Source organism: Cibotium barometz, chromosome 17, assembly GCF_041138505.1.
Source record: "Cibotium barometz isolate CiBa-2024 chromosome 17, ASM4113850v1, whole genome shotgun sequence".
NCBI lineage: Eukaryota > Viridiplantae > Streptophyta > Polypodiopsida > Cyatheales > Cibotiaceae > Cibotium > Cibotium barometz.
In genome coordinates this window covers 11,272,945-11,294,958 of record NC_141062.1, presented here as the reverse complement: position 1 = coordinate 11,294,958, position 22,014 = coordinate 11,272,945, and the positions used below count along the sequence as shown (strand labels likewise).

Genomic DNA, 22,014 nt, shown 5'->3' with positions numbered 1-22,014 from the left:
AAAATCTTTTCAAAGTACTTAAATCTCTCTCTCTCTCTCTCTCTCTCTCAGCATCATCATCCTCGCCTCTAACCATTTCAAGACTGCCACTGGACTACAAGCCACAATACTTGCACTACCATTGGAAGCACCTCCACCCTTGTAGGAGGCCGATTCATTCACATGGGTCCACATATCATCTCTTGTGCGAGGCATTTTGTTAAAGGAGTGTGCTTGCAAAGAAACCCCCAATTTACAAACCACTTCAATTGACAAAAATCAGCCATGTAATGGATTACATAGTTGCTTAAGACCCTTGGGCAAAGTCTAAGGCAAACATTGGAGGCTTAATGGGGTCTCTATGAAGAAAACCCCCATTTTGCAGCATCTCCATCTTGCCCCAAATTGGCTAAAATTAGCAAGACACGCAACCCGAGGGAGGAAACGTGGAGGTTTGGGGCAAGTCAAGAAACGCTTGTATTCGCTGTTGACGATGAGGTCGATTTTCCTCTTTTTATTCAAACTAGTCTTGATTAAAATTTAGAGCTTCTCTAAAGTAACTAGGAATTTAAATAGCAAGAAGAGATATTACCAATAAGGGGCATTTTGAGAGGTACAATCTTTTCTCATTTATTGCTCTTAGGGAGGAGGGTACTTGACTTTAAGATGGGGTTGAAAGAGCTGATAATGGGTCCACCGAAGTGACTTTTTTAATCTTCCTACTCTATATATCTTCATATTTCTGATAAGGGAGGCAATAGCAAAGAGATTTTAAAAAATTCCTTCTCCAGGGCGTGGCACCTGTCTCGTTCATTAGGCTTTGGTTACATCTGATTCACACAAATACAACAAGAGAAGCATTTCTCTACTAGTAGCCTAGAGGGAGGAAGAATTTACTACCATTAAACCTCCAATTTGCAATTAGATTACCAATACATCTCAACTAAAATTGTTTCAACTCTTCATATATCGCATACGGATAGATCAATTATGCATTGCCAGTGTACTGTAAATAAAATTTAGATACGCAACGTTTTTAGCAGGGAACCAACCATGTAGCAACTCATCTCAGCCGACACTATTCGTGCCTGTTCACCTCCAGTGCCGTGTGCTTTTTGCTTACTTCAACATCTACAATATTGCATAGCATAACCTGCATTCTCATCTGTTGTAATCCCGGAAGGTTATGAAAACTCTTACCAGAAATTTCTCAATGCTACTGTAAATACAACTATAAGCTGTACCAGCTGGTACTGGTTGTTTATCATGGCAGCCTGCTTGTACCCATGACAACAAAAACTCAAAGAGTTCCATCACTATTTCCATTGTCATTTTGATAAATTTTCAAGTGTCTCTAGACATGAAGACTATTGGATGTTGATGAAAATACATTTATAAAGTCACTGAAAACGTAATACAAATCATGCGGGTTTCCTGCATTTGTTACTTACAGGCTTGCAACTTAACAAGATGGCAAATACAGCATCGCAAATAGAGAGATTCATTTGTGGCTTGAAAAGATGAGCACTAGTATTGGTCAGACTTGACCTTGAAACCCCCCCCCCCCCTCCCCCCCCACCCAAAAAACAAAAAAATGCAAGGAAAGGCTGACATAACATTTTAAAAAAGCAATGTACACTTATACATCTTTCCTCACCAATTATCATGTCAAGCTTCATCAAATTGCACTCCCTCATATCGAACCTGTAAAACGTGATGTACAGGTTCCATTCAACCAACCCCACAATCTTTCGGGCCTTCTACCCTTTTTTTATAGGTGAAATTTGCAACTACACCAGTTCTCAAACAGAAGGACCTCAAAGTTATCTCCTTATTTCATAGAGGTGACTTCAACCTTTTTTCTGTAGCGATAGATCACCAGCTACCGGAAGCTTAAGGATCTTAAACTGAGGGACCTCTTGGGGGCTCTAAAAACACGTCTCCAAAAACTGTTTTTTTCACACAAAGGCTTAATTTTCTCAAGCTCTGTAATAACATCTGCAAAATTTGGTCTTGCTGCAGGATCCTTATCCCAACATGCGTTGATTAACCTGAAAGCAACCAACCATTATCTTATTACTCTCTCTCTCTCTCTCTCTCTCTCTCTCTCTCTCTCTCTCTGATTGCCACCCCCACTTTTTCAATAGCTTACAATATCAACCTTAATACCCTATTCACACTAATGACTACCCTTTCCTGCACCCTAAAGTCCTTCCATCAGCACAGCTTTTTCCATTACCCTAAATAATGCATCTCTGTAAACTGTTTTGTGCACCAAGCTACGACGAGGGTATAGCAGAGTCCAAAAACTTGGTTGCTCCGCAAGTAGATGGAGGAAGAGCCCCCCCACCCACCCACAACGCACACGAAAAGACACAAATTGAGCACACCCTCCCTGCTGCCTCCACCCTTGCATCGGCTTTCCCAATCCCCCCCTTTTTCCTCTTTTCACACATTGCTCACTAGGTCAGCACTGCGTAGCAATTCTGAGCAATTCCTGGTTCCCCCTTCCCCCTGTTCCAAAGGTCTCCATGGAAGCTGCTCCACCTTCCCCGATTGAGGCTACACTAACTGTCTTTGACCTCTGGCCCCTATCCACCTTGGTGGCCTCATAGGAAGCCACCACAAATAATTTGCAAACTTGTCAGCAACACACCCACACCGGGACAAATTCAGGGCCTCCTACATGCCACTCTAATTGGAGAGCATGGACACACCAAAGTTGAGTTCAACACAGCCATCCCAGTGGAGAGTGGTGTGGAGACCCGTCATGGAGCACACTGCCTGCATGTACTTCACTCGATGGCCACATGCCTTCTCACCAAACTTTGACCTGCTGGCAGCCACAATTGGCTTCTCGGTTACAATCTGCTTCCCAGGACTGCCCAAGGCATATAACAAGGTTCTCCCAGTGATTGGAAGCCCTCTTGGCCACGTTCTTGAGACCCCTCAACAATGGCAACAACCCTAGCCCAGGCTGCAGGTCTCCCAACCATTTGCATGCTCATCTATCCCCAAAGAACCTCCCATAGCACCTCTCGATTCCCCAACTCTATGGCTCACATTTCTTCTTTTTTCCCGAGAAATAGATCCTTCTACTAGTTAATGAAAAACAGCCACGATGGGCTAAATACAACCACGAAGCGCTAGATACAACCTACAGGGCTGGGATCAAATAATCAAGAGGGGTGGAGAAAGATGCACTTCCCCTCTGGCTGGCCACTCTATGAGGAGAAGGCTATCTCATACAAGGAGAGCAGGGAGAATAACCACACAGGTGGTCTGTAATGCCAAGTCGGATCACCTCCTCTATCCGTGAGAAAAGGGCCAAGCCACCATAGCCTCAAGAAAGCTTCCCGCCGCTGCTGCAAGTGATCAGAGCCACCCTGCAACTTCCCCCACTGACCGCGGAGGATGTCAAGCCAAATATATCCCCTGAGCATGTTAAATATTAATGGGTTAATGTGGGAGTAAATAGGTGCTAGGTGGTTGTGTAAACTCGCACTTTATAACTTAGTATTCTAGGCTTTAAATAAAGTGGTTCTATTTTGCGTGAACAACGGCTAGTGTGTCGGTTCATTTGTGTGGGAACAGCCCTTAGAAGGATCTTATGTAAGCAATGATGTGTAAAGGCAATACCTCTTAGGGACACTTGGCATCATGCCTTGACATGTGTGGTGGCAACATATGCACACACCTTGCATAAGGGGGTATTTCCTATAAAAAGGACCATTATTAGCTAATCTTTCCACATAGTCTGCCCTTGTTAATCATCTTGTGCTTAATCCCTAATCCCATCTTGTTAATCAAGTGCTAATCCTATTTTAATCTCCATCTGGGCCTAAAGGTGGTATAAGAGCTGTCCCGCCAGCTCTCCTCTTCTCTGCCCAACTATCCCGCAACCTCTCTGCACACCCACCATTTTGACCTCAGCTGCACCTCCGCCGGATCCTGTCTCCATCCGCCACTGCCCCAACGCCCATCCCTGCCTATTTACGCCACCATGTAGAGCCACAAATGCCCAGCCTTGGGGTGGCTCCACCCGTCTATAGCTAGCGGCAGTACTACGGAGAGAACCTCCTCCACCTGCACATCCAACATCTCCACCCATGCAGCCTGTCACAACCACCACCTGGGCGGCTCGGCCACGCAAAGCCATGAGCAGAAGGGCGTACCCATCGGTCCATCCTTTTAGGCTTCTCCTTCGCAAAGAACGATCGTTAAAGAAAGCATTTCACACCGGCATTCAGTTCAACATCGTGTTCAGAGGTAAACAATGTAGGGCTTCAGCTGCAGCATTGGAGGTCACGGCATTCACGTAAAAGGTTTTTTTTTTGCAAGAGGTGCTTTGGAATTTTTCTTTGGGCAAGAGCCTCATCCTGCAACATTAGCAACCACAACTTCAATAACATCAACCACAACTGGAAGGGGGACCCAAACTACAGCTCAAGTGGTGGTAGGAACTCCAGCACAACCGCCTCCACTCACCGAAAGTCAAAGACGGTGGGATGCTTGAGATGCCCAAGCAATGGCCATGATCGCACTTTCAATCAAGTGATCAATTATTCCTAACATCTGATCCTCAAGCTCTGCAGGCACTTCCTGGGTTGTCCTCGAGGTACCGTAATGAAGCACGAATCATGTACCTAATGCGCGACTAGAAAACGTGATCATGAACGAGGGAGATTCCATATCGGATAAAAATATTAATGAGGTAGTTGATTCTGAAGCTCTACAAGGGCTGCCTAGGTGGTGCTCAAGTTCCAATCCCGTAATGAAGCACGAGTCATGTACAGATGCAGATGCAGAGAGCTGGACAACTTGACCAAAACGAGGGAGATTCCATATCGGATCACCTTACCGAGGTAACACACCTTAAGGAACAATTGTTGAATATTAACGAGGTAGTTGAAAACAGAAAATTGGTTATCACTAGTGACAATTCCTTACCTGAGTCCTATCAATGTTTTCACACTTCTCTGAATCTCTTTATGAGAGAAGGCAATCCTATTACCTTTTTGAGGAGCCGGTTGGATTACTCCTACATGAGGAGCAAACAAGGAAGAACATATCCAAAAGTGATGCCTATTGAGGGGACCAAGCCGTCTACCCCATTGGCAAAGAGAAAGTGGACTCATTACAAGGTGACACCAAGAAAAAGAAAGTTAAGTTTCATAATAGCCAAAAGTTGAGCATTACATCGAAGAGTATTGGAAGAGACTCGCCAAGCTGAAAGTTGATGAAGATTCAACAAACTCTACTACCTCTACCTTCGACAACAAGAAGCAGCAGCTAGGAGAAGAAGAAAACCTAGCACACGATGAGTGGGTTTTCTAGCCACATTATCACTACAGGAGAATGTTAAATATTAATAATGATGAATGTGGGAATAAACAAGTGCCAAGTGGTGGTGTAAACTAGCTAGTATTCTAGGCTTTAATTAAGGCACTTCTAGTTTGTGTGAACAACCGCTAGTATGTCGGTCCATTTACGTGTGGGAACAACCCCTTGGAAGGATCTTATGTAAGCAATGATGCGCATAAAATCATATTGTGCTTTTGCAAAAGCATCAAACTACCAAAGTTTACTTGCCTCAAATCTGGCATGCCATAATTCAACCGAGTGCATGGCTATAGTGTTCTTAGTAGCAGCATATGCATGATTAGACTACTTCTCTTTTGTGTCCAAAATATATAAGCCTTTATGTGGTGTTCCAGTTGCTATTGATATGCGTTAGCAAGATCTTTGACCAAGCATTTCTCATCTTGAAATTCAACCATCAAACCTTGCTTTGCAATTGTAGGCATAGAAATCAGGTTCTTCTAGATGCTTGACACATAAAACAGATCTTTCATGCAACTCTCCTTACCATAACGTAAAATCAAGGGTACACAACCTATGCCCTTGATTTGGTGAGATGAATGATCTGCACATGACACACTTCGACCACGCACAACGGATTCAAAGCAACTGAATACATATCTCCTCGATGTTATGTGCTTGGTGGCACCACTATCATTGTACAAAATCAACTTCTGTGTAGAAGCACTAAGAGATGTCATGGCTGAAGCAGAGATGACACTTGAAGAGTAAGACAATCAAAGAACAATTGATGGTAATTGAAGAAAATTGGGGACAATTGATGGTAATTGAAGGAAATTGGGGACAATTGATGGCAATTGAAGACAATTCAAAACTCTTTAAAGACTACACATGCACCGTTAAATAGGTCACATCCTTTATTAAGGTTGAGGTTTCTAAATAAATGTTAGGCTCAAATTAAGCTTATTCAATAACATTTCAAGATAACCCAAGATCGTCAGAAGAGTTATGTCGATTTGAAGAGAATTGTTATGACTTTTTAGGAAGGAGACATGGTGTTTCATAGGAATGAAGGTAGGAGATCAAGCTTATGAACTCCTATTGCCTCCACATCTTCAAATTCACAACATGCTTTATGTAAAGCTTCTCAAGAAATATATACTAGATGAAACTCGTGTACTGGATGATGATCATGTAGAACTCAATGTTCAATCTAAGCTTTATACTGTGCTAAAAAGATATTGGATGTCTGGGAGAAGCCCTTAAGAAGTTGGCATGCCCGCAAAGCCCTTATGGAATCAGTGGAAATTTATCTCCCACGTTCTCGAGCTAAGGACAGCATGATTTCTTAGTGGGGGAGCATGTAAGGTGACCCTTACAAAACTAATGTGACATGTCAATTTCAACTTAACTTTACTATTCAGTTTGCATTATTGAGTTTAGGCCAAGCTAAGAGCCAGTGATGGGTACTTTAATCAAACATTTTTGTGATTCAAGTTCTCTCCTGGACAAGATTGAATCCTTGGCTCACGTACTCTTTAGATTAGAAATTTTAAATTGAATTTAGTATATATATATATATATATATATATACCTAGATGAATCTAGGAACATGCCCAAACTCACCTTTTGAGAACGTGCATGTTATATACTCATGGTAGTCAACCCACAAGACTATACAACTATCAACTCCATTAAGCATAGTATGGACTAGATACTACGACATCCCCACTAACATCATCAGTGCCCAATAGTGGGTGTAGAACTCTGTATCAAGATATGCTCTCTCACACACACACACACATAAGAGCATATATTCACACAAAGCCCTTCGTACTGAGTTTCTGTCAAACCTCCAGAGGTTTTAATTGTAAATATAAAGAAAGACCTAGGTTTACTAGGATGGCTCAGATAATTAAATCTTGCATGGACTAGCAGGACTAGGAGTTAGGAGTAAATAATCTCGTAAGGATTGATTTTCATTTTGATCAAAAAGCCCTTAACCCTTGATTTGACCCAATGGTATTCATCCATTTTTACATGCAATAATGAACATAATTGGATAATTGGGTTTGACCATTTATATTGGGTATAAGGTGTAAAGGGTTGATGAAATTAATGGGACAATTCCATTTTTTTAATTGATTAATTGTCAAATGAAGCAAGGTTTTGACAAGTGGCTAGCATGCCCTTCCTTACCCCTCGATGTGGAAACCCTCTCTATTTCTTGCTATTTCAAACCGACCCCCTCATGTTTAGACTACTTTGTGATGCCCTTTCCAACGGAATTTAGATATCATCAATCACATATATAACTATACATGTCACAAAGCTTTGTGTTTGCTTCCAAGCTCTTGAACAAAAAAAAAAAAGTATCAATCCGAGTTTGAAGGCAAAAGTTATTGTTAAATTACTGTTGTTGTTTTGGACTGCATTAATTTCTTCATCAAATTATTGTTGTTGTTTTGGACTACATTAATTGCTTCATCAAATTACTGTTCTGTTTTGGACTGCATTAATTCTTCATCAAATTGTTGCTTGGAGGCTCTATTGTTTGCATCATTTCGGTATGTTGCTTGCTTGGAACTGAGAGGTGGTATTGGTGTTAAATTCTCATCAATTGGCAAAGGCTTGTACAAAGTGTATGGGGATTTAATCACCCCATGATTTTCCCTTATTATTTATTGGTGAATCATGTAAATGACTAGTGTGATTAGTGGGTATGATTATGCAAGTACGATTGAATTTTGATTAAGCAATTTGTTAGAGTAAGTAGATTAATTAGGGATAAATTTATGGCAATCTACTTGGACTGTATCGGCTGCAAATTGGTAGAACTGGATGTAAATCGAAAGTATGGGCAAAAAAACAGCTGTGTAATCATTTCTATACAGCTAAATACATTGTTTATGGGCTACTCAAAGTATTTGTACAACTTATCTACACGCGAGAGAGGAGCTACTTGTTGTCCGGCCTGATCCTAGAGCATGTTTGAAGACTTTGTGAACCAAGTGCCCAAGGCATGGATAGGCTTGAGAAATGACAGCTTTTAAAAACCAAGCTATTAACACTAAACAAGATATGGCCAGGGTACGAATAGGCTTGCCAATAGAGCTTGAAGAGAACCAGGCTAACAGGGAAAGAGACTCCCCCTTGATGAGGATTCTTACCCTGTAGTAAGCACCCGCCTCAACAACACTTTGTTTGATCATTGTATTCATTTTGCTAAGTTGCACTAGAAATTTGATGATCCAGTGATAAGCTTGTACCACAAATACTCCTTTTGAAAAATTACTATGGCAAGAAGGCACTACCACTGAAACCTCATCAAGGCTAGTTTTCAAATGGCTTTCAATGAGATCATGTCTACATGCTCCCTTCATGGGTGCATTGCTGACGACCTGCCACCAATCCCTAATTTTGTAGGCTTCTACTCTTAATCGTGTGCATGTGAATGCATCTTGTGAGGAGCAACTCTCACTTGGAGGCCACAACATGACAAGTGTTTTGCACATGTGAATGGATGGATCCCGATTCCCCAGGAAGAACTCTGGTGTGAGCCCAAGGACATGGCAAAACGTACTTTTGGCATGTATACAAAGACTAGCTACCCTGGTGCAGGGATCTATTTTTGTACATGACATGCCAAGGAAGAACTCTGGCATCTATATATAATTTTTGAGATACAAATATAGAAAATGGGTGATTCTTGCAATACTTTGATGCATTCATGTGCATGTTTGAACTTCAATTATTATTTGTCTGACTTGTATTACTGCATGGATAATGCTTGGGTTCACTGCCTGTGTTTTGTCCATAGAGTCGGGGATGCCAGGGCATCCCTATGGATAGGTTTGTGCACTCCTATTTGGGACTAACATGTGGCAGCATGGGTTTTGCAAGTGGTAAGTACGTTTTAAATTCATTTTATTGCTTTATGAACATGTTACTAAGGTTCATGAGTGCAAGTATACACACTTATTTAAAGAAGGCCACACACTTTATAAAGTGTTCACATGGGCTATAATACACCCGGCTAGGTGTGAACGTTCCTGGATATTGTCTTGTGAAATAGATCACGTCAACACTTAAGCAATGGACACTGCATCAGAGTAAATAACAAAGCTGAAAGTACAACTACACAATGACACCACTACTCGGGCCGCGAACGGGAACACCCCCCTCGCGCTCGCACACACACATAAGAGCATACTTGTAGGTACAGTTAGGGTTTCAACTTGTACATATAGGTACAGTTAGGGCTTCAACTTGTACTTGCAAGTACAGTTAGGGTTTCAGTATGTTCTTGTAGGTTCAGTTAGGGTTTCACGCATGTACTTGCAAGTACAATTAGGAATACTTGCTAGTACAGTTAGGGTTTCGGCAAGTACACAATTAGGTACAATAGGTATAGTAGGCGGCTACAGCAAATACACAAGTACACAGCAGGTACAGCACATGCACAGCAAGTACAGCAGGTGCAAAGCCGCATAGTCGACTTGCAGATAGAGGTAAAGGAAAGATGCACCAGCCCCTAATGTGTGTGTGTGTGTGTGTGTGTGTGTGTGTGTGTGTGATCGTTGTTGTCTCACCTGTGTCTACCGCACGTGCTTCTAAGCCCGTCTTACTCTGCCTATACTCACCGCCCAGCTGTCCTTTGCACGCTCACGGTGTGCAGTGTCCCAACCCGTGCCTTCCAGGGTTGCTGAAGACCTGGGTGCCCCCGTCGCTTTTGTGGCAGCAGCCGACCTTCGCATCTCCAGTGGTTGTTGCCTCTGCGTCAAGTTTCAGGCCCGCACCTCTTCCATCGCTGTCTCTCTGGTACAGTCGGCCTCCCCTGTTCCATAACGAGCAACTTGATCTGCCACCGCTGACACGTCTCCAATCCAGCGAAGACATGGCCTCTTCTTCGAATGGTGCTGCTGCAGACAAAGTGTATGCTCAACGTGACTCTTCTGTGAACAAACATATTGCTGCTCCCAGCACAACCCTGCACCTATGGATGCTGCCAGTGAAAATCTTCCACCTCATGTCAACCCTATTGCACAGTACATCTATAATGTGCTTCATGAAAACTTTCAGCAGAGCCGTATGAGCTAGGTTGGAGGTGCCTACTCCAATTCCGGAAGAGTCCGGGACAAGCCCATACCGGCCTTCACTTACAAGATTGCTTTTCCATCCATTGTCTCTCCTGTCATAAAGTACTCAAAGAATGCAATCATCATATTTTTCCCAAAGAAAATGCCATCAGCGAATGATGTTGCAAAATGGATTAAAGCTGTGTTGCACGGACATGTAGTTGAGGGAGTATATTTTGCTGCGCCGGGATTCTCTGAGGTGCTCCTTACTGACCCTAAGCATCAAAAAGTATTCCTGGAGGCATCGCCATTGATGTTTGGCATGCAGATGGTACATGTGTTACCGTGGTCCCCTACGAAAGACTACCAGGGTCTTATTCGTCATAGCTGTCCGGAGTGGGTGGAGGTGGTTAACCTCCCTTAATATATGCGGAAAGATCTCCTTTTCATTGATGCCTCTCTTGGCCTCCTCGTCCGACAAGAGTCGCAACAGATTTTGTATCTTTTGGGACACGGATAAGCCTATTATCCCCTCTATTGCTATAGAGGTTGAGAATGTGAACATGGGTGCTAAGTATTTTGAACTCAAATGGGGTGTATTTGCAGGTGCCTGCTACAAATGTCACAAGTTTGGTCAAGTGTCTGCGAAATGCCCACTGTTGTTGCATCAGCCTCCCCCAATGGCAGTACTGCAGTCTAATTTGCCTGCATGTCTAATGATGTGTCTGCAAATGCAAAGGGCACAGACAAAACAGAGAATGCATCTGCTCGAGTGCACCAGTCCCCATCAATGAAAAATATGAAAGAGACTGCTAAAGAGAAAGGAAAAGACAAGGTGCAGCAGGATGGGTGGCAAACCCCAAACAAATCGGCACGTGCTTCCACGAGGCCTCAATTATCAAGAGCATGGGATGAGTGTGAGATAGCATCGGGTCAATCTGCAACGCTCCGTGATGTAAATGTTGTTGGTGCCCTATGGATGGACATTGTAAAAAGGAAGTCAAATGTGGATGTTTCTAGTCACCCTGGCTCTGATATGATGGTGGATAGCATTGATTATATGGCACATGATGCCTGATAATTTGCTCTTTTGACTTACACCTTCTACAGTTTATTTCCTTCATGTATATACCTCTTAAATGCATGTCATACAATGTCCAAGGTCTCTGTGATCCTCAAAAATGGAGGCTCTTCTGACATTATGTATATAAAAAACAACCGCATATTATGTGTTTACAAGAGCACAATCAACATATGCTTGTTGCCAAACATGGGCATTTTGCAGATTATGACATCTTTTATGCTGGATGTGATGGATATTCTGGTACTCTGATGATGGTCAAACATGAACTGAATCCATGTCTTGCTTTCACACATTCTAGTGGAAGATGGATGGTGGTTCAATGTCTCTTGCCTTGCATGGGGAAACATATGAGTTTGCATCCTTCTATGCACCTCAAAATTCAGCTCACATAGCACAATTATGGTTGGAGATTGTAGCTTATCCATGGCTACACAATGCTTTCCTTTGTGGAGATTTCAGCAATGCTCCAAATCATGATGATAACATGACACAAAGATCGGGCATGCTGAATATGGAATGCAGCTCATGGGCTGATACGCTATCTTGCATCAATGCTTCTGATATCTGGGTATTGTCCAAACCTCATGACAAAGGCTATACTTTTCCATCATAATGTGCATTCTCATTATTGCGGGAGATTAGACCGGTGATACCTACTAAATGTTGACACGCATGATAACTTCACATGTGACATGTGGGTGGACCACTCAATGACCCTTTCGAATCATGCACCCCTTTGGTTGGGACTCTATTTCTGTATAAGTACGTATGCATGTAGACTGCCTATGCAAAAACTTCTTATTGTTAATAAAAGCTACCTGGAGCACCAACAGTTTGCTGACATGGTAAAGCATGCAATCCGCCCTTCGCTCCCTCAAGCATGTGAAGATATGGATGTAGCATGACATTCTTTTGTAATGCAAATGCAGCAAGTTATTGCATGGTATGGCCGACACTATCTAGGGAGCAAAGACAACAGGTAGCAAATGCAAAAGAAAAAATTCATGAGTACTCACAATTATGTCAACGAAGACCACTGCAAGAATCTGAGATGCTTGATCTTTTGGCAACCTGAAATTGCATCACTCAAAATGACCAGAGAAAACTACAAAAATGGCAAATCCGTGCGCGTCAAAAAATGGCAAATCCGTGCGCGTCAAAAATCCTTTGAGGATAAAGATAGCTCATCCAAAGGTTTACATGCAACTAGACAGAAGCAATCTATTGCTCCGGTTAAGAAACTGGATGGGAGTTGGACCATGGATAGCTTTGAATTAGAAAGTGAGTGTTTGAACCATTTCCGACAATTGTTTGCAGCCCCACTGTCACCTTCTCAACGTGAGGTTGCAGCTAAAAATGTGTTGTTGGATGAAGTGACGACTATAGTGTTGCCTAAAGATACTCTCAACATGGACATGCCTTTCTTGCAAGGGGAACTTGATGATGCATTAAAATCTCTTGGCACATGGAAATCCCCAGGGTGGGATGGACTCACAGTGGAATTCTTTCGTACCTATTAGGACCAACTCAAGGATACAATCCTTCACATGGTTAATCACTGTTGGGAGATTCAGCTACTCCCGTCCTCGTGGAAGGAAGGCTTGGTTAAGTTGGCCCCGAAAAAGCAACTATGTGAGTCTCTTGTTGATTGGCGTCCGATAACATTGATGCCTGTTATATATAAGTGTTGGGTTCAAAACCTGCTGGCTGTTGACGACGGCATGAAAAAGCGCACACGCACACGAGCACAAAGATCCCCAAAAAAAAAAGATGGTCGATCGGTTGAAAGGTGTCCTTTATGCAGGTCTCCATCCGGCTTTGTGTATGGTTTTATACCACGTAGGCAGATTAATCATAATATTGCAAATGCCCACACTGGCATTGAATATGCTTAGTACACCAAACAAGATGTGCTAATCATGCAGGTATATATTGCCAAGGCTTTTGATACGGTGCATTGGGAATACATTGCTCAAGTAATGAGAAAAATGGGGTTTGGTCCTAAGATGAGTAATGTTATATATTGGTTGTATAAGGATAGCACTTCTAGATGCATTCTTGGTGGTGATCTCTCTCGCTCATGGATACTTGGTAGATCAGTACAGCAAGGCTGCCCCCTCAGTGCATTGCTTTATTCCATTGCCACATCCATTGCTATTGTATATGGATAAACTCACTACTGTGGGACGCTTGCATGGGCTGCAGTTACCGGATGGAAAGCATCATGTCGCTCAAGCGTATGCGGATGACTCTTTTTCTTTCCCCGAAATACTGAGTCGAACCTGCAATCCATTATGGATGCTTTGGATTTGTATGGATTAGCTGTTGGGCTGCAAATTAATTTTCACAAGTCAAAGCTCTTGCCTTTGAATGATAAGGATTGGCATGACATTTTGTGGCCAGGGAATATTGTGCCACCAAGACAAATCATACGACACTTGAGCTATCCCATAGGCTGGTCTGTTTCACTCAAAGATGAAACCCAATGGGTCATGCATCGCTTACAACAGAAGCTAGATTATTGGGAGCTCTCAACATGGCCTTTGCATGTCCACCTGAGAATTGTTCAATCGATTATGCGTACATACAGTTTTACTTACCACTTCTAGCACGGAACAAAAAGGATTTGGATGCTTTTATGTCACAAGCTATGGAATGTCTATGGAAAATCCACACCGATAAAAAAGCACTCCGTCCTTTGAAATTTGAGCTGGTATGCTCTCCTAAAATGCATGGAGGACTCAACATCCTCAACATTCACTATCACTTGATTGCGAGGAAAGCTACCATGCTCCATACTTTTGTTGCACAAATGCAACCCTAGACAAAAATATTGGCTGAAATGTGCACCAAGGTGCAGACTGATGCATTTGGCAATTGAGAGATCACTCTATGGGACTTTATCATTGGCTGTTTCAAAGGTACAATTCCTGGCAATCGTTTTCCGACCGTCTGATCACAGACTAGCAAGAGATCTTGCAATATATTTGTTGGTCGGGGAGACCTCCTCACGTGGGCAACAACATGGCATTGGAAAGTGTGCATTGGAGTCTTATGTTTCAAACACCCCTTGCAATGGCTGAACCCAGAAAGGCATACTTTCTTGCCTATAAAGGAGTCAAACATGTGCAGGATGTTATACAACCTGATGGTTCTTTTGTCTTTTCCATTGGCCAATAGGCGCTATGGTTTGGGTATGCACTGTCACGTGCACACCCATCAAGTGTACAAGTGGCATCAGGATATTTATTCATGCATATATCAGTATGAGCATGCATATGGGGGTGTTTCATCACCAACATCAGCACTTTAGTCATCATGAGCATTGTAAGGCATTTATGGCATTTATGTGCAGTCGTGACCATTCAGGAGCTGGCCGACTGCAGTAAGGCTGGCCGACCAGCATCAGTTCCCACATATAAATAGAAGCGCATCCTCCATTCAGTCCATCATCGCATCTCAGTTCAGCGCATATCTCATCCAGTTCAGTTCATAGATCTCAGTCCAGCAGTAGTATCTCCTCAGTGTTTCCTTCCCAGGCAACAAGGACAGAATCAATCCATCAGCGTTTGCAGCAGACAGCATCAGTACATCTGCGTTTCAGCATCAGTCCAGCATCACATCAGTCCCAAGCCATCCCTTCAGCGTTTCCTCCCCAGGAGACAAGGGAAAGTCAATGGGACAACAGTTCATCCATCATAGGCAGCATATTCAGCATATAGTTCATCATCCCTGTCTCCTACATAGAGGGAAGCCGGCATCGAAGGGTGGACCTCAGCATTGGAGCAAGGAACAGTCCTCAGCATCAGCATTCAGCCTATTCTTCTCATCCCGAGAAGGATATTCATCTAGGACAGCATCATAGATCTATTTAGATCTCATTGTAACCCATTCATCTAATATAGCTGCATTCCATTGCATTGACACTATCTGTCTTTCTCAAGCATCATTAAGTGCAGTTTAGTTAGCCTAAGGTTGTGTTTACGACGGTCAAATCCCTCGCATGTCACATTGGTATCAGAGCGTTGGTACAAGGTAACCAGCCTTAGATCATTTTCATTCCATCAATCATTCAGTCAGACATCATGTTAATCGCTTCCGCACAGTTAAACCCAGTTCTCAAAATCTTGCAGGCCACCCTTAGGGATTTTCCCTTAGGTATGCATTAGTAACCCATCCATCTGCATTCTTGCACAACATATAGGGTTGCACATGGCTTGCATAGAAAACATCTTAGCAGTCAGTCTTGCATCTGCAAGGCATACATGTTTACCCATGAATTCTCTGGGAAAGAATGACATCCATCATCAAAGGAGTACATTGAGTTTTGGGCTTCAGCTGGCAGTAGCAAGGGGTTCTCTTTCACAGAAGAAGACGGAAGTTGGCTCCAACATCGCCTCACGAGGTTTAGAGTTTCAAGAACGACGGAGATGGTAGGTGAAAGGTTTCCACAGACAGGTCAAGGGTGACTCAGATATTTCCAAGCAATTTTAGCAGCATTTGCCATTCAGTTCCCGCAGTACATGACTCGGAAAAACGACTGCTCGCTAAAGCTCCCGCCCCCCCCTCCCTGCTCGCGTTGCCTGCAGGGCTGCGCCTGTCGCCCTCCTTGCCTGCTCGCCCTCTCGCCTCCCCTTGCTCCTCATGCCTCCCCTTGCCCCCCCCGCCTGCCTTCGCTGCTGCGCCCAGCATTGCCCGCCGCCTTTCCACTAGCCCCCCCCCCCCCCCCCCCCCCCCCCCCCCCCCCCGCCTGCATTCGCTGCTGCGCCCCTCCCGCCTGCCTTCGCTGCCGCCGCCCTTTCTCACCTTCGCGCCCCCCCCTTGTTCATCGCGCCCTCCTCCCCTCTGCAGCGCCCCATCCCCTCCGCCACTCGCTTCCCTCCCTCCCTCTTGCGCGCAGCCCCCGCCCTCCCCCCCTAGGGTTTTTTTTTCCTTCGCCTCCTCCCCCCCCCCCCCCCCCCCCCTCCTTTTTCTTGCTTCCGCCCCCAAGGGGTTTTGTTTTCCTTTTTTCTCCGTCTTCCGCCTCTCTGTGTGCAACTCGGTTCTAGCAGGATCCCGCCTTCGCCTCGCCTTCGCCGCAGCTTCAGACTCTGATGGAGGCTCCTCCCGCCCGGCCTCAGAGGGACTCATCCGCAGCCCCCTCGCCCGCCCCTGAGGACACCCCCATCAGGCTTTCTCTTTCGCCAGAAGAGGAAGCGAGCCTCACCGCAGAGGTGGAACGCCTCCAGGCTCATTCCACCATCTGCCGCATAGTCGGCACTCGCCCCAGCAGAGGGGAGATCAGGGATCTTCTTCAGGCCCGCCTTCTTGCAGATGTGGGCAAGATCCTGGACGTACAGCTACTGGGCCGGGGACATTACCAGATCGAGTTTGAGGCCGCCCAGAGCGTTGCCAAGGTCCTTGCCATGAGTCCCCTTGACATCAGGGGCGCTCGGGCTTTCTTCAGACCTTGGCAGCATGGATTTGACCCAGCAACGGCGGGGCAGGGAGAGCGCCTTTTCCATGTTACAGTTTGCTTCCCTGGACTCCGCCGGGAGTATCTTCCGCTCCTCTCTAGGCTCGGAGCATTGGTGGGCTCGGTACTAGAGACTGGCCCCTCAGCAGCGTCAGTGGTGGCCAGAGCAGCTGGGCTACCTTCGGTCAGAGTGTTGGTGTCTGACATCTCCTCCCTTCCTAAGGTAATTCAGCTACCTAGGATAGGGGGGGGGGGGGGGGGGATGGATAGACCAGAGAGTGGAGTTCTCGGGGCTCCCGAATCAGTGCTTCATTTGCAGGCAGGTCGGCCATCTGGCCAAGGCCTGCCCTCGCAGGAGACCCAGACCCTCACCACAGCAGCAAGCTACTGATGGCCCGCCCACAAATTCGGCTCGGCAGGCTGCCTCCGGGACACCTGCTCAGGCCACAGAGACCTCGGAGTGGCAGCCTGGACAGGGGCGCCGCCGAGGGAGACAGCCACAGCAGCACGCCCAAAGACCGCTGCAGCAACAGCCACAGTCTCAGCCTCACTGGGTTCCAGTGAGGGACAGCTTTTCTCCCCTCCAGGAGGAGACCCCCGCGGCGACAACGGAGGACTAGGAGATGCCAGCACCCCCTCCTTCACCCCCCCCACCCCCGTCCCCTCCCACCGCCTCGCTTCCACCATCGCCTCCTCCCGTCCCCGCTCCGATTTCGGCAGGCGGCTCCCTCTCCACCCCCCTCGCCCCCCCCTCCTCCCCCTCTGCCCGCCTCACCTTCCCGGGAGGCCCTGGCAGTCCCCTGGCGTTCACCTGCAGTCCGGAGGGCGCTGAGCACTGACCTCGCTCGAGCATCACACAGGAGACCTACTATGCCGATTCGGGCTTCACGGATATCATCTATCCGCAGTCGGCTGAGTCACCTTGGCATTAGACAGCGCTCGGAGGCTTTTGATTATGCCTTCACACGGCTTTTTGGGGCAGAGGGCCCCCACGAGCCAGCACCCATCCGAGTTCATGTAGTGATACCTCCGGCCCGCGGGGAGGAGGCACTAGACTCAGCGGTGGCCTTCTCGTTCCCTCTATGTGGCCCTTGCGACCGGGAGTGGACTCTAGAGCTCGCTATCAGCACTTTGAAGACTCAGGCAGTTGAGTTTTCTCATCACATGAGCGATCTAGAGGTGACAGATGTGATAGGCCGACTTTGGGAGTTGGCTCATTTTTTCTTGGATCCCGGGAGTGTGGATACCTCAGGGATTCGGCATTTGGTCGTTCACATAGTGGCAGACTTAGCACCCGACCCTGGATATGTGTGTACACGAGGTTGCTCTGTCAGAGCGGGAGGCAGTCGCCATGGGCCACAGCCACTGGCGCCTGATCCGGGATTCTTGCAGTACACCGGGTGGGCAGATTCGCAACCGCTCGGATGGGGACTACTCTCCATCCAAGCTGCTTGCGAAGGCCCGCCGTACGGCTGAGACAGCATCCACCTCAGCAGGGCATCCATGAGGATCATCTCATTCTCATGGAATGTACAGGGCCTTGGCGGAGCACATTTTATACGCTATCGTGGTTGCTTGAGGCAGGAGCTTCAGAGATGCCTGGTTGGTGGCAGCATTGATATTTTGATGATGCAGGAGCATCACTTGGGTGAGAGCAGGATCCGGAGATATGGTTCGGTGATGCCTGGTAGATGGGACACTTTTTGGTCTGCAGGGTTTGGTCCTTTGGGTGGACAGGGAGGAGTGCCACTTTGCATCCACTTCTGAGGCTAACATGTCATTCATGCCTCATCAGCACCAAAACTTGCAAAAAAAACTGCTGATGCGTCCTTCTCAGCATTAAGAGGACCCCCAATAAACCCCCTTTCAAAAGTCAGGAAAACACCCTCCACAAGTGCATCTGCTCATATGGATCACCAACCTCTTTTTGACCAAATTCAGCACGCTCCGACTGACAACAGATATAACCCTAGACAATGCTTCTTGGATTTGAGGTATCAGGCCCGATGGAAAACTTGTGAAACGTACTCCGAGGATCCAGAATTAACCTAAGGAAGAACTAACCAGAATGAACCCGAAGGCACTTCACATAACTCCTCAGATGGCTATGAACACCCCGGGCTGAAAAATTCATCCTTTCATGACCGTGGCCTAGGGGAACCATTGGTGGAAAACTTTGAACTCTCAAAAAGCTCCTACATTATCTCTACATAATCTGGCAGATGCTTCTTTGGATTGCTTGGCCGTCAGATGGCTATGAAGACCCCGGGCTAAAAAATTCATCCTTTCATGACCGTGGCCTAGGGGAACCATTGGTGGAAAACTTTGAACTCTCAAATAGCTCCTACATTATCTCTACATAATCTGGCAGATGATTCTTTGGATTGCTTGGCGGTCTTTGGAGATCCTAGACAACTCTCCTATGGAGCACATGTCAACCTGTCACCATCCTCTACCCCAAGGGTGCCCCTAATTTGCGAAAAGATAAGAACTGAGACGCTCGCACATGTATCTTCTCCACACATATCCTCTTGTCTTGAAGAAGCCTCCTCCTCCCCCTCCTGTTTTTCAACCACGAAGCACAAAAGCACCTTGGAATAAAAATGAACATGGTTTGTGGGCATGGATGGCTTTGGACTTTGCATTAAGAAAAGGAGGAATTATATTCCACTTCATCATGCTAAACTTGAAAAGCATTCATAATATTGCAGCCCTGCATCATATCCAAGTAGGCATAACTTTCAAAAAGCTGAGGTCTTTAAGAAAGAATCTATGCTAGCCATACACAGTAGGGATTGCAATCATGCTCAGATCAGTTACAACCAAGGCTCGTAGACAACAATTATTACAGCTATGATAAAGCTCCAACAAATATGCAGTGCGCAGATGAGGAAGAACACGCCATTGACTAAAGCATACAGTTTCAAGTCTTGTGAAGAAAAGCATACAATTATAAAGTACAAAAACATCCCAAACTGTAAAGCAAACGGCAGCTTCAAGTTAATAACATTAATTTTTCTCCTGAAAAAAATATCGCATCCTAGTTACTAGACAACAATTAAAAGTTTCCATAAGCAATAAAATGCCTGCCTCTGCTCTTTGCATATGCAATTCTTAACTAGTCTCAGACTTAAAACCAACTTGTACTATTTTAAACTCACTCTTTCAATCCTTCTGGATAGTATTTATCCTTGAGTTTGAAAGGAGGCCTTTCATCATGGCAACCAACAGCATCAAGCACCTCTTCTTCCGTTTTATTGAAAAATGGCGGAGAGCCCTCAACCATCTGCAAAGATAAGGCAAGTAAGAGTGCTGCATGATATCTCTCGCTTGACTCCTTACAACCATATACATCCCTATACTGGACATAGTCTTAAAACTTCATGCTGGAGTTAGATGCCTACCACCAAGTATATTTTTAAGATACAAGGACCACCTGATAATACGATAGCAAAAGCTAAGTAGAGTGAATTGTAAGAGTCGAACCTGATACAAAATCATAGAGAATGAATAAACATCCACACTTTTGTCAAAAGCTTCCCCTCGTAATGCTTCAGGAGCCATGTAATAACCTGAACTCCTCCCAAAAAACAACAAACAACACAAAGGTTAAACCTTTTACAGTACACCACATACACAAACTTCACGAGAGAAACAGCAATTGAATCTGAGATACTCACGAGAAGTGCCACTAAATTTGTGGCTATAAGGATCTGGATGAATTTCAGAGGCTCCCTTCAAAATCTGACCCAAGTGAAAGTCAGCGACCTTTAAACGCCCCACCCTATCCCGAAGAATGTTCCTGGCGACTTACTGAGCAGAGAACACATTAGTAAAATATCTCTCTCTCTCTCTCTCTCCCCCCCCCCAATGAGAGAGTTTTCATTTGTTCTATTTTATTTTCTGTTCCATAATGAGATATGCCACGGACATTATAGTATCACTTTGGTCTCACAGGCCCATTGGGTCTTCAGTAGACGCTCTCTCTCTCTCTCTCTCTCTCTCTTTCTCTCTCTTTCTCTCTCTCTGTTTTTACCTTCTATAATGAAAGGTTTTTTCCCACTGACCACCAGGTGTAAAAGGACACATTATGGACAGCTATTATGCCTTGTACTTGTGGTTGTGAACACACAACCTTATCATAGGCCGAGTTCGGTCTTTTGGAAGACGTTAATAAATCTTTCGTTCTCTCTCTCTCTCTCTCTCTCTCTCTCTCTCTCTCTCTCTCTCTCCCCTGTATTGAAGGGTTTTTTCCCACTGAGCACCCGGTGTGAAAGGACACATTGTAGATGTCACCATTTGGTCCCTTCACCAGTCTTGATCAGTGTTTCACACACTCAGCAGAACCAAGGTGAGAATGGGGATTTTTCACAGTTAAAAGCTAAAGTATTCAAAAATGCACACATCCCATAAACAGCATTTTCCCAGCATGGTACATTTTCCACGGCATCCAATCATCCCCCAAACAAGATGAGGGAAAAACTAAGTTCATTACCTTGGTTTCAATTCACGGTGCATAATGGCTTCAGGTTTCCATTCATGTAAGTAATTCAATCCCCTGCATTAATTACAAGAAGAGTTCTCTTCAGGATAGGGAAACCATGAAACCCTCATTTTCAAGCCCAGAAAAAGCCACATGATTTAAGATTAAAAAGACTTCTAACAAGTCGAAGGAAAAACAGCTCATGTTCTCCCCAAAGTATGATGGGAAGAATCCAAGGAATCCTGAGCCAAGTTCATTGAGACGAAAACAAGAACTCTTTGGACAACTCTATTCTTTTATTTCAGTATTAAAATCAAAGTGCAAAGATGACAAAACTAGAGTTAAAGGTCCATGCTGGTGTTAACAATTCTAAGCTTCAGTGGACAAAAAGTTGAGTCATCCATTAGCCTCATAAGTATCCTCAAACCTTATAACTTCGTATGCAAAAAGGTTTAACCCTTAACAAAGAAGTTAAATTACCTTATGGCATAAATTTAGAATTCTAAAGTGAAGATCTAAAACCATAGTTGCCATAACTTTCATGATAAAGGCAATTGGCAGGCTGTATTTGGGCTCAGCTTGTAGATAGCCTAATTCACCTCAAGGTCCCATT

General features: G+C 44.9%; 1 protein-coding gene across 3 annotated transcripts in view; it reads right to left on the bottom strand.

Moving 5' to 3' along the window:
- Window positions 1–1,574: 1,574 nt before the first annotated feature.
- The window catches only part of LOC147629669 (integrin-linked protein kinase 1-like), a 46,385-nt gene continuing 25,945 nt past the window's right edge, over window positions 1,575–22,014 (bottom strand). For all 3 annotated transcript variants that reach the window (XM_086811182.1, XM_086811181.1, XM_086811183.1), the window contains 5 exons: window positions 21,414–21,476; window positions 20,599–20,720; window positions 20,405–20,490; window positions 20,080–20,204; window positions 1,575–2,030 (listed from right to left, as the gene is read on the bottom strand). In XM_086811182.1, coding sequence (XP_086667308.1) covers window positions 1,862–2,030; window positions 20,080–20,204; window positions 20,405–20,490; window positions 20,599–20,720; window positions 21,414–21,476 — 565 coding nt within the window. In that variant the 3' untranslated portion in view covers window positions 1,575–1,861. The remainder of the gene's footprint in view (window positions 2,031–20,079; window positions 20,205–20,404; window positions 20,491–20,598; window positions 20,721–21,413; window positions 21,477–22,014) is intronic.